Raw genomic sequence first — 13,206 nt, forward strand, 5'->3', positions numbered from 1 at the left:
TGTCTGTTTTAATTTTATTTTACAGTCAAACTCTGCAGTGAACTATTTCTCCTAAACATGACTAGTCTATAGTTATTAGTAGGAAATTATTAGTTATTAATTATACATCATCACATTTCCAAAGTCAGAAAAAAATTGTATTTGTTGAACAAAAATTTTTACAAACAATTATTTTTAAAAAAAAATCTCTAGTAAGTGGAGAGGAACAGCAATGGTCCTCTGTCCTAAGACTTGGTATCTAAGGGGATAGGGTTTCTTAAGCAATGTGTGATGGCTGCATGCAACCACACAATTGAAATACTTGGGTAATATTCATTTGATCTTTTTGTCTTACGTTTACATTGTGCTCTAAAGCTTCTGTGATCATAAGTTAACCAATTTAATACTTTGAATTTACCTGTAATGCATGACAGCACTAAGCTATAGTCCAAACGGTGGCACAGACTCTGTTTTGCATTGTTTGTTGTTTTATATGAGTATGTGTTATATTAATTATATTTCTGTTCTTTTTGAGCTACCTGGCCTCTGCTCCAGTCCTGGTTTGGGTGGAAGAGGAGGCTGAGGGTGGAGCTGGTTTAAATGCAGAAGCCAATAAAATGGACTGGACCATCTATTGTGATCATGTAGGGGGGGATGGGGTTCTTCTTGAATGATGGTTAGCTGTTAACTCTTTAGTTTAGTCACCTTTGGTGTATATAACAGTTTATTCATTTGCTATATAACTAGAGCTGTTTCCCATTTGGGCAGGTCAGTTTGTTGAGTTATGTTTTGTGAAGTGAATTTTGTTAAGTTAACCTCTTTTACGGGCCCGCCTGGTTCTTAAAAAAAGTTTTGTTTTGTCATTTTGAATTTTTGTAATCATTTGGTCCTTTCGGGGGTACAATAAAATCCATTTTTTTGAAGATTACATTTGTGCCTATGTGTTCTTGGCTGCTTGGTCCATGATACAATGACTCAAGCATGTAATGTCACTTCCATATTAGTTGGGACAAACATAAAAATTTAAAAAATGTGCAGTTTTGCCTTTGTACACCAACACACTGGATTGAAAACAAGAAAGTGCAGGCTTTCTCTCAGCTTTTTTTTTTTTTTTTAAAGAATGAATGCACTGACCAACTCAGAAACACCAGAACAAAAAAGGACAAGTGCATAATCACTGAATTATTTCAATGAAAACCAATTGTCACGACATGTAACTAAGCCAAAAACCTACTTGAAGAGGCTGGTGTATCACTGTCAGAGTCTTCAATTAAGAGATGTGTGCATGAATGGAAATAGAGTTTACAACAAACCACAGAATACAGTGACAGCCAGGGAGATGAGACTAGACTTTGCCAGAAAACATGTGAAAGATCCTGCACAGATCTGTAAGAAAAAATATAACATTTGGGAATTAATTTGGGAGAAGGAGAGAAGCAGCTCATGATGTGAAGCATGTGGAGAACGGGCGAGGCAGTGTTATGGCATGGGAATGAATGGCTGCCAATGGAAGTGGGTAGTCAGTGTTTATTGATGATGTGATTGCTGATAGGAGTATCTGGGTGAATTATGAAATTTACAGGACCATACGCTTGGCTCAGAATTTGTGAAATGCTGTAAAAAATTATCAGACTGTTTTTTGCAGTGCAAAAAAACATACTACAAAAATATTCCAAGAGTTTCTCAAGGCAAAGAAATTGGATGTTCACAGTCTCCAAGTCAATCACCTGATCTCTGTCCAACAGAGCATGCCTTTCCACAAATAAGCAGCAACTGGAGGCTACAGTCAAGGTCTATCAAAACAACTCAATAGAGGAAACAACATTTGGTGATTTACATGGGTTCTGGATTTCAGGCAGCAATTGGCTGCAGAGTCTTTTCATCCAAGCATTTAAAAATGGCTTTAATCCTTAAGCAGTCCATACAAGGTTTTTGCAAAGGACATTGTATTAAAACCTAAAGATAATAAAGCAAGTGAAAAAAAGAAAGGCACTGGGAACTTTCTGAAGTTGTTTAATATTTTATTTTTTTAAAAACGTATTGAGGCACAATTAATAACAGAGCATGTGACGGGCATCTGCAGCTCTTTAGTAGTACTGTCTTCTGAGGGAGGACACCACCACTGCCAGGAACTTCTGGAAAGCTGCATGAACCTCAGCAGTGAAGTTTTTACCCAACTGGGAAGCAACCACAATGGTCAAGCAGTCGCCCAGGAGCTGCAACACAGCACAACATGCTTTAGCAATCTTCATTGACACACACAAACATGCAATACTGGGAATCAGTGCCGTCAGTTCAGCATTGCCTACCATGAAATTGTCAGGGTCCACCTGCAGTTTCTCAGAGTGCAGCGCGCTCAGCTCTGCATATGTGGCCTTGATGTTGTCCATGTCCTTCACTGCTTTTTCCAGAGCTTCCATGATGACTTTTCCATGAGCAGCAACTTTTGGATTTGATGCAATAGCAGCAGCATTGTAGAGGTTTCCAAATTGACCAAAATACCTCTGAGTCCAGGGATAGACAGTCAAACACCTGAGGGAATGTGTAAATAATTGATTTGCTCTTAGTTTTAAAAGAAAAATCTACATTGTGTAATGCACAAAATATGCCAGCTTTTTTCATTGCACATAAAGATTCTACTTGAATAGCCCAAACTTCTAAAAATAAATTTACGTCAATATAAAAAAAAAACTATGTTTCACCTGGAAAAAGCTGCTTGCCCAACGACTGCATAGTTGATCTTGGAGAAGATGTCCTGGATTGTGGTGCGCTCAAAGTCTGTCCACACAACCATTTTGCTTTGTTGATTGTTGCTCTTGTGCTGTTAGTCAGCAGAGCCACAAAGTCACCTTTTAAAGAGTTCTTTTCACTCCACCCAAAGATATGAAATTGGGTGGAGTTGGAGAGTGGGAGTTGGCTAAACTGGTCAGTTTAACGATTCTGAGTTCAGCTTTGATTAACTGTCAAAATGAACCAAAAATCTGTTGGAAACTTTCATTATGGAATATCTTACAGACTACTTATTCTTCTATCTTGGGATAGGCTCCAGCCCTGAGTGACCCCTAACAGTTAAGAAAATTGGAAGTAAGGTAATCAAAAATATTTTGCAGACCTGGATAGAAATAAAGAACTGGATGAAGTACAATGAGTATATCCTTTGGAAAATAATGAATTCTAAATTTCAGTGACAAAAAACTTCTTGTGCTTGTAAATAATACATGTTTTTTTGTTTGTTTGTTTTTTAAATGGACCAGAATCCACAGATTTTAATTTTAACATATGACCAAACCATAGCATTAAGGTCCTGCATTTGCCATTTGTACATGTGTTTAATAAATAAACTTGATAAAGAGTTTTCTTAAAGAGGAAAATGACAAGAAAAGAATGGTACACCCACACATCCTACAGGCCTTTATTGACTGGCTGTAAGTAGAAAAAAAATTTAATAACTTTGTCTCAGCTTTTGTTTTTTTCTGGTTATCCACAAAACCTTTTCTGTCATTCTCTTAAATATTTTCAGTATTTCTGCCATATTTTAAAATCTGTTTTTCATCCTCAAATTTCTACACCTGATGTTTAACTTTACCTCAATATATCAGTAGCAACTGTCCACTCTGAGCTACATTTGAGCTCCTGTGGAGAACAAACAGCTGCTGTAAAAATTTAAACTGCCCTGTGAGAGGATTCACCTGCTGAAGATTAGATAAGCCTTAAACTGACACGGTTTTTTGAAGTGAATGTCATTGACATAGATTTTGGTTGTAGTGTTGGTAAATGATAGCCTAAACAACAGTATTTAAATTTTAACCTACACATTAGAACATCCCTGGACTCTCTGTGTTCAATTATATCCGTGATAGCTGCTTTCCACATTAGGATTTGGATTTGGTTTTTGATTATCTGTTTGGAAACATAAATTAGCCGTTGACTTATTAGTCTAAATATAGCCATAAACATTTAGATGCATGTGTATGTACAGTAAATGTATCTATAAAGCCCTGCTATAAATCCAACTATCTGTCCAGACCCAAATTTGAAGCCAACAGCCTTTTTAAAGTTATAATCGTGTACCCATTTTGCTTTTTCTCAAATTATTATTATTAAATACATAAATAGATAAAGAAATACAAACTAACAGGTGACTTGTCGTGAATTAAATGGTAATATTAGACTGATATAAATTCAAAAATTGGAAGGTTAGTGATTTGATTTAACTGGCTCTCACTGAAAATTTAAGTTTTAAAATATGCACATTCATTTAATGAAGATGTTTCTTAAGTGAAGCCAAAAAGAAGAAATGAATTCTGATTATCTTGTTAAGTTGTCTTGCCTTATAGAGTCTTTTGTTTGGTGTTTGTCTCACGGGAACTGTTACATATCATTTTGAACATGCCTAAATTCCAGTACCTTATCTGTGAGGTGGGTCGGGTGTGTGCATTTCCTGTTTCATATATAAGACCTCCACAGTTTGAGCTGAACACAACTCCAACAGCAACAACAGGCAAGATGACCAGTCTTTCTGCAAAGGACAAGAACACAGTCAAAACCTTCTGGGCTAAAGTGGCTGGTAAGGAGGAACAAATCGGCTGTGATGCTGTCTCCAGGTAAATATGGCCCCACAATGCCTACAAAAACCTGCTCCTGCATTTCTGTCTCTTACCCGCTGGCTTGTTCTCTTACATTTTTATCCAGGATGCTGACAGTGTACCCTCAGACCAAGACTTACTTCTCCCACTGGAAGGACCTGCGCCCCGGCTCTGCCCCGGTGAAGAAGCACGGAGCAACCGTGATGGCTGCAGTTACTGATGCTGTCAGCAAAATTGACGATCTGACCGGAGCTCTTCTGAGCCTCAGTGGACTGCACGCCTTCACTCTGAGAGTGGACCCTGCTAACTTCAAGGTACTGATCATTATTACTGTCATGTTTGTGGGGTGACATTATTTGAGGTCATCTACTTAATAAAAAGTTTGTGGTTCAGTGTAATCACTGAAGTGTGAATTTGTGTGAATGTTAGAGAGAAAAAAGCCTAGTCATAGAAAAAGAAGTACTTATATGAATGGGTCAATTAGGCAAGTTGTACGAAGTGCTTTGAATGCTCCAGTAGACTAGAAAAGCAATATATATACATCGGTCCATTTACTATGACAGCGTTTGCCAAATTAATTTTTCTGTTCTATTGTGAACACTGATTGGACTACAAATTAAACTCACTCTAACTCAGCTTTCATTTGATCTTAGATAGATTACTGGTTGATCTGAAATGATGTTCTCTGGTTACAAATAAATAAATGAAAAGTCCATTCATTTCAGTGTGATCATCATCTTTCCACAGGTTCTGTCTCACAACCTCCTCGTGGTCCTGTCCACCATGTTCCCCGAGGACTTCACCCCTGAGGTCCATGTGGCTGTGGACAAGTTCCTGGCTGCTGTTGCTCTCGCCCTGTCTGAGAAATACAGATAAACTGCATTATGTGCTCGAGTACTCACTGACAGTCTCACATGTAATAAAAGATCCAATGCAATTAAACTCTCATGGTCGTTTGTGGTGATCATTTTTAAACAGTTGGATTATTATTGTAGCTTTTACCAGGAATGGGTTTTTTTCTCTTTATGGGCTAATTAAAGAAGAGTAGCGATTGATTTACTGAAAGCTTATATACACAACTTAAAAATAGAGCATGTGACGGTCCTCTGGAGCTAGTAGTACTGCCTTCTCAGGGAGGCTTGAGCTACAAAGACTCTCCTGGAAGCTGCACGGACCTCAGCAGTGAAGTATTGACCTAAACGAGCAGCAACTACAATGACCAGGCAGTCCCCCAGAACCAGCTATTCCTGTTTTATCGTCATTATTCCGAATTGCTTTCTTTTTCTTCTTCCTATTATTATTATTATTATTATTATTATTATTATTATTATTATTATTATTATTATTATCTTGGGTGGATGAATGGATGGAGTTTCGATGGGGGGGGAAATGAATTATTTTAACCACGCAGAAATACCATGACAGCTTACATAGGGTGTGACCTCGGTTGGCGTCTCACCCCGCCCCTGCTGAAGATTTTGAGTTCATGCGATACACCTGTTACACCCGGTTGGCGTTTTGTGCTTCAACTTATTTTTAAAAATATATGAATGCATAAAAATAATAAAAAATAAAACTGACACAGATCTGTCACTATGGCTGCCACAGTGTCAGTGTCTACTGTCTGTCTACTGTTTACTATCATAGCCAAGTGGCTAACAAAGGTAAACAGTTTTCCCACGTTTTCCCAATCCCCACTAATGAGTGTTATCTTGTTTCAGAATACACAATACCTGCCATTATCCAAAGACACATCTGACCGGATGTGTCTCCTTTTCTCTTTTTTTCTAAACTGAGGACCTGATGGCTTTGACCTTTTCTTTTCCACCTTCCATCAGTAATTTTTGCGCTCTAATATAAATACCCAACCCCACAACATAAACTAATAGAGCTACACCTTGTATATGTTTTTTTTTTCTTGGATTTCACAAAAAACAGGAATAAAAATTAATACATAATGGGCTTGGATTGACAATATTATGGAAGCAGCCCGCCCCCTCCCCGTGAGACTTCAGCACAGCAGCATCAGCAGCAGGCGCACCGAGGCCCCTCACGCTCACTTTTTGGGTATATGTGTGTGATAGATTTTGGAAAACAAATTATAAGTCTGTATCATTTCAGGGATTTGGAGTCATTCTGATGGATTAATTGTGTTAGAAATTTTAATCACGTTAATCCTGAAGACGGCATTAACGTTGACAGCCGTAGTTTGTTGGTTTATTTTCGGTGCCCATGCAATCCCCAAAATGCGCTGGCATGACGTCGGGGCAGCATGGGTACGAGCAACTTTTTTGCCGATGCCATGATGCCACCCCCACCACAATGCTGCCCTGGGCAACCTCCCATGTCGCCCATATCAAAACCCGCCACTGGTAGCACCCCACCCGCACTGTGCATTGTCCAAAGACGAATCCCAATGATGGGGCAGGAATTCGCACGACTACTTGATTTTTGGGAATCAAAGTGTGTGCTATACACAGACTGATGAAATAATTAAGGCTACAGAACTACAGACTAATTTATAATACACACTAGTTCACATATATTCACTTCAACGTTGAGTGAGTCTTTAGTGCTCATGTGTATTTTATGACCTCTACCTGTTTCCCCTCAGAAAATTTGAAACAATGCTGACTCTCAGCCATCCTCATTATGGTTATAATTGAATTTTCATCTGTGTTTCTATCTGTGTTGAAATCTGAAATTCCTCTTCATTCAAGATGTGCTCTGGCACCAATCATAGGCGACAGCTACTGACAACAAGAAATAAAACAGTTTAGAGGGGCTGCTATGGGCTGAACCGTTTTTCAAAGAAGGGGTTGGGGTGACACTGTGAAATATATTCAATTTTTGAAATTCATATTCTGTGTTAATTCTGTGTAGCTAGAATCAAAGTGTTAATGCTAGCTTTTTTTAAATAACAATATTGTCATGTGCAAAACTATGACAGTGACTAGGGGCGACGAGATTATTTTAGGGTGCACCGCAGTATCTGCCTTGCCATGACAGCTCCTTTATCTAAGGAAAGCTGCCATTCAGAAGGAAAAGACGAGGACCACAGAGGAGGTTCGTGGATGAAGGCACATGATGGGACATCTAAAGAGGGCAGCCGAAAGAAGAAAAAGGCCAACTAGAGCAATCAGATGGTCTACCCGCGTTGATAACAGCTCCTCATTGATAGTGTGACTCTGATGTCGTATATAATTATTACTTTAGTTTGGCCTATTATGAAAGTAGAAGTATGTTTTTTACTTGCTGTTTTTAATCATCCCTAAATCACTCGTGCGCACAGGAAGTCAGAATTTCTAATTTAATGTGTTGGATGAGTGACGACACACCAGGGAACCCTTCACAAGTTAAAGAGTAAAGGGGCGTGTCCGAGGCGTCTGCTGTCGGAGCAAGTTAAACAGTTTTGTTTTATTGAGAATTAAAAATAATAATAATACAAGTATATACCGTGACTAAAGTAAAAGAAATGTAAACATGTATTAATTTCATATAGTAACTGTGTTCTTCTATTATAAAATGGATGTTGGTAGTGTGGCGGATGACACGCTCCATGCAGCTATTGGTGCGCCTGAATCTGGAGTTTAGCGGTATCTGTCGGACAGCGCCAAAGACAAGTTCTGTAGAAACATGTCAAATGAGACGTGGACTTCAGGGGTGAAGTCTTCCTGGGAGAACATGGCCATGCACAAGATGATGTTGTGAGCAAGAATCTGTATAAATAAATAAATATGGAGAAAACGTATTAATTCATAAATAACGAGAAATACATAAAATTTCAGACTCAGAGTCAGAATACTTTAATAATCCCTAAGGGAATTGTGTGAGTTATAGTTGCTCCAAGACAATAACAGTAACATACTGAACTAATTAAATAAAACAATATATTACACAGTTTATAAAATATAAGAAATGGCTCTGATCGACATTTTACTCTAAACTGTAAAACTTTGTCATTTGTTATTTTACTGTAGAGCGTGTGCAAAAGGCTGTAACTATTGCAGTGTGTACTGTGCAACAACATTATAGCTTTATATTACTTTTAGTATTTTGCTCATTGAGAAATTGTATGGACTTATGAGCAATGCATGGATCATTCCCTCCTTAAGCTTACCGTGAAGTTGGCAGGGTCCACTCTGAGCTTGAAAGCATAGCTTGCTTAGATTGGTCAGATCTCCAACAAGGTCGTCAATATTCCCGACGCCATGATGTTGGCGCCGTGCATCTTCACCTGTGCAGAATCTGGCCCAGTGAGAACAGTAGGTCTTGGTTTGCGGATATGCAGTGAGCATCCTATAAAACGTAAACGTGATAAGTTATGATAGAGCGAAGTTATTACATAGAATGTGGTGCATGATGTGTGCACATCGTCAAAACAGAAAATAATGAAAACCAACCGGCCCAGAGCCTCTGCTCCAATCTCAGGGGCTTTCGGAGTCGCTTTATCCCAGAAGGACCACGGTTTTGTCCTTTCCAGAGACTCGTGTCTGCCTTTAAAGGTTTACGCAGCAGAAAGAAAAGTTAACTAAATTCTGAAAGTTGTTTGTTACTATCTTTCTTTATATGGAACTAAATTGCACCACACCCAGTATCAAATCTAATCCACACCTTCCTGTTCGAGTTTAACAAGCCATTTCTAGAGATAAAAGTAACCACACCCTGTTCTCAAGTATTTTTAGTCGCCGTGTTATCTTACCTTATAAGTCTGTATTTATAAGGTAAGATAAGTACAAAATAACACCTAACGTCAAATTAGTTAGTAAAATAGCGACGAATGCATTAAAGAACTGATGTCAGTATGAAGGGGCTGTTAGGATGCCTGGGTCGTCGACCCAGGGTTTTTGAGTTTATGATATTATTTATACTGTCTAGTTTTTGGTTTCTTTGAGTTCTGTCTTATGGTTTATGTCTCTGTCTTCTTTAGTTGCTCTGTCTCCCCTATCACCTGCATCCCCTTGTCTAGTTCGCGTCTATGTGTATCTTAAGTTCCTATATCCCCGTGTTCAGTCAGTGTTTGTGTCTGCCCTGTTCCCACGTCTCTGTTCCCTTTGTAGTGCCTGCATGTGAGTCTGTGTCTTTGTTCAGTCTGTGTTATGTGTTTCCTGTTTTACTTTGAAGGTCTCCGTCTTTTCTCAGTGTGTTCAGTTTACGCTTCTTTGGTCTCGTCAGTTCTGATTTGCCCCAGCTGTGTTTCCCTTCTGTTACTCATTTCCTGATTGCTCCCTCTGTGTATTTAAGCCCTGTGTTTCTTAGTGTCTGTGTCGCGAGCTACCGGTTTCCTAGCTGTGTGTTCTGTCATTTCTCTAGTTTAAGTTTGTTTTGAGTTTTTCAGTTATGTTATGTTTTGAGTATTAAATTAAAGCCTTTTTTGAGTTCACGTCTGTCTCTGGAGTCTGCACCTTGGGTCCTATTCCTGCCTGCACACAGCCTTAACCTAACAGGGGCATGCAGTCTAAAGGAATAGTGGCAAAATTGCTAATGAACGGGGAAAAAAATCTATATAAATTAAAAAGTTAGAGTTAAAAACACACTTCAACATATTAGATGCTCATATGTGCAGGTGCTGAGAGAAAAATAACAAATGAAGAAAATGTTTTGGGGTTTTTGAGCTTTTCTCCTTATGCAAAAATCACACCTTCAAAATCAGTTAAATTCTGCCTTACATTTTATCATATTCATTTACAATTAGGTTTATTGGTAAATGAATATTCGACACTGAATGGCGTCGAACAATTGATGTCGAGTTGATGGTGTTTTTAATGTTTCATGTTCTTGTCTTTTTTCTGTTCTTTTCCCAGTCTTCTGGCAAAAATTATATCTGACTTATTAACAGCCTTTGTCCTTGGTTCTGATCCAATCAGATGCTTCCGGACTAAGAGGGGTGGTAGCGGCCAATTAATAAAGTCCTCCAAAAGGGACCTATGTTTTGTGAACGAAGACTAATTTCAGCGACGCTGGAGAAAATCTTATTTCTAACAATATGGTCGAGTGGACAGGTGCTGAGCTCAGCGCGATCACATACCTGTGGGGAAAGATTTATGTGGCTGAAATTGGCACCCAGGCCCTGAGCAGGTGAGTTACGTTAGATGATTTAACGACGCCTATTGGTATCATCAAATTAATTATTCTTGTTTTTACACGCCTTGTTATTTACCGCATGATAACAGAATTTGTTTTCGTTTTGTTTTTATTAATCTGCCACAAAACAACTTAATTCAACCGAAATAAAAGAAAGTAAAACTCTTTATTTCAGGCTTCTGATTGTGTATCCTTGGACTCAGAGATACTTCCAAGTCTTTGGCAACTTGTCCACCAATGCTGCCATTATGAGAAACCCCAAAGTGGCACTGTGATGGTTGGTCTGGAAAATGCTGTGAAGAACATGGACAACATTAAGCAGACCTACGCCAAAACTGAGCGTTATGCACTCTGAGTAGCTCCGTGTTGATCCTGACAACTTCAGGGTATGTGATCTGAGACTTTTTCCACCAGTGATAATGATGAAGCATGCCATTATTATTGTTTCCCTTTCATTTTAGGTGCTTTTTGTGTGGCCTCCAAGTTTGGACCTCAAGTCTTCGCCCCTGATGTCCAGATGACCTGGCAGACATTCCTCGCTGTGGTCGTCTCTGCCCTGGGCAAACAGTACCACTGAACTTGTGGAATTATAGTTCATATTCATAACCAAATAATTTACAGCAGTGTTTCCGTTTAGCGCTTCGAAGCTGATGCATGTGACAAATAAATTTCCAGTTAAATAAAATTCTCTTTGTGTGATCATTTTCAATTGCATTTTGTTTTTCTACTCAAGCCTTCCAAGAGCAGATTTTTACAAGGGATTGTGCACTTATACTGAAAATGTTCATGATAGTAATAATAATAATAGTAATAATAATAATAGAAATATTAATAAGGGTGGTGTCATTTCTTTTTAACTCAGCCAGTAAGTTGTAGTTAGAATTATCCATGTTGTATTATCTGAAATTAAAACCTCCTAAGCTCATTCTTATAAAAGCGTCTATATTTTACTTCTTATCTTTGCAAAGGGTGACGCTGCCGGTTTCTATTTAGTCCGTTTCAAAATGTGCACTTTGATATAAATGGGTGAGGTCGCGTGACATTATTGATAACAGTGCATCAAAAATACTGTTGGTTATAGTTGTGGACCATGATAAAGGATTTGAAATATTGTGTACATTACATTACGTTGCACTGTCCACTTTCTGCTTCAACATAACAAATTTCCCTCGTGTGGGGCTAATAAAGGTTATCTTATCCTATTAAATTCTTTTAATCCAAGAATCCAAAAAGGGTTTCTTCCACGTGTTTAATATCACGCCATGCTTAATGAATGAAATCCTTGTATACACATTACTATTTACTACCCATTTAAGCAAAGCTTTGAGGTAATTCCTCCACTATAAAGTAAAACGAATATTAAGTGAAAAATGTTAGAAGGTTAAATTTGCATTTAACACAACTGTATGTTCATTTCTGATTGAATTTTCTCTTTTCCTATGCTCCCACACCCCCTTCTGTCACTACAATATTATTAATTTAATTTCTTAACACACCCCTGCAATTATATCAAAAGTGAATAGTGTAGGGATTCAGACAAAGAAGAAAGGACCAGCTTCCAGAGTTTATTATATTTATTAACGGAGCCCTGCCATTTTAAGAGGTTTTATTGACATTACTGTAGATGACAGGCTTCAGTGGCTCCGGAGTTGCCGGATTTTAGCGGTATTTCTCGGACAGAGCGAGAGCCAAGTTCTGGAGGAACTTGTCAACGGAGAGGTGGACTTCGGGAGTGAAGTCTGCGGGGAAGAACATGCCCAAGCACAAGATGAGGTTGTGAGCAAGGATCTGTGAGGCAAAAAACACATGCATATGTTAGGTCGAAAAGTCTATATTGCCTCTTGACTAATGGTAATCACTGTCTACAACGTGATCATTGTTGCGTGGATGTTACTGGGTGAGCTCACCCTGAAGTTGGCAGGGTCCACTCTGAGCTTGAAAGCGTGGAGCTCGCTGAGGGCAGACAGACCTCCAGTAAGGTCGTCAATCTTTGACACAGCGTCTCCAATGGCCGCCATGATGGTGGCACCATGCTTTTTCACCTGCGCAGAGCTTGGACTCAGATCGGACCAGTGAGCAAAGTAGGTCTTGGTCTGGGGATAAGCAGTCAGCATCCTGTAAAACATAAATTCAAATGATGGAAATATGAATAAGTACTTACTAATTAATAAAAGTATGAATGAATAAAGAATGAAAAGAAAAGGGCTCAATACAACCTCCCCAGTGCCTCTCCTCCAATCTCAGCTGTCTTCGGGGCCACTTTGGCCCAGAAGTTCTTCACCACGGCCTTGTCCTTTGCAGAGAGACTCATGTCTGCGTTTTCTTCAGTTGTCTTCTGAACTGAAAGAAAATGTGTTGACTATTTGTCACTATCATTTTTATATAACACCAAAATGGACCACACCCAGCATCACATTTAAACCACACCTCTGCGATAAAGAAAAAAATCCAGCACTTTCCGAGGTATTTCTTGAGATAAAAGTTAACGCCCCTCCTTGTTTTTAAGATATGACTTATTTTGTTGGGGAAGAAACTAATATATTCATCCCTTAAAGAA

At 38.7% G+C, this 13,206-nt stretch overlaps 3 protein-coding genes and 1 pseudogene across 4 annotated transcripts; 1 reads left to right on the top strand and 3 right to left on the bottom strand.

The window, feature by feature from the left end:
• Positions 1-1,976: 1,976 nt before the first annotated feature.
• LOC112434754 (hemoglobin subunit beta) lies at positions 1,977-4,765 on the bottom strand. Its single transcript, XM_076883317.1, has 4 exons — positions 4,640-4,765; positions 2,682-4,498; positions 2,289-2,511; positions 1,977-2,195 (listed from the first exon to the last, which is right to left on the bottom strand). The coding sequence occupies exons 2-4, from the start codon at positions 2,771-2,773 to the stop codon at positions 2,067-2,069; spliced, it is 444 nt and encodes a 147-aa protein (XP_076739432.1). The 5' UTR covers positions 2,774-4,498; positions 4,640-4,765; the 3' UTR covers positions 1,977-2,066.
• Positions 4,460-5,507, top strand: LOC112434751 (hemoglobin embryonic subunit alpha). The gene is made up of 3 exons (XM_024802232.2): positions 4,460-4,583; positions 4,672-4,879; positions 5,313-5,507. The coding sequence occupies exons 1-3, from the start codon at positions 4,486-4,488 to the stop codon at positions 5,439-5,441; spliced, it is 435 nt and encodes a 144-aa protein (XP_024658000.2). The 5' UTR covers positions 4,460-4,485; the 3' UTR covers positions 5,442-5,507.
• Positions 5,508-7,955: 2,448 nt separating this feature from the next.
• On the bottom strand, positions 7,956-10,730 carry LOC112434786 (hemoglobin subunit alpha-A-like; annotated as a pseudogene). The gene is made up of 4 exons (XR_013098448.1): positions 10,726-10,730; positions 8,969-9,062; positions 8,686-8,864; positions 7,956-8,284 (listed from the first exon to the last, which is right to left on the bottom strand). The product of XR_013098448.1 is annotated as a hemoglobin subunit alpha-A-like (transcript).
• A 1,475-nt stretch (positions 10,731-12,205) lies between these two features.
• LOC112434752 (hemoglobin subunit alpha-A-like) lies at positions 12,206-13,005 on the bottom strand. Its single transcript, XM_024802233.2, has 3 exons — positions 12,866-13,005; positions 12,557-12,764; positions 12,206-12,437 (listed from the first exon to the last, which is right to left on the bottom strand). Exons 1-3 carry the CDS (start codon positions 12,958-12,960, stop codon positions 12,309-12,311), a joined length of 432 nt encoding a protein of 143 aa, XP_024658001.2. The 5' UTR covers positions 12,961-13,005; the 3' UTR covers positions 12,206-12,308.
• Positions 13,006-13,206: the final 201 nt, after the last annotated feature.

Source organism: Maylandia zebra, linkage group LG4 (genome assembly GCF_041146795.1).
Source record: "Maylandia zebra isolate NMK-2024a linkage group LG4, Mzebra_GT3a, whole genome shotgun sequence".
Taxonomy (NCBI): Eukaryota; Metazoa; Chordata; class Actinopteri; order Cichliformes; family Cichlidae; genus Maylandia; species Maylandia zebra.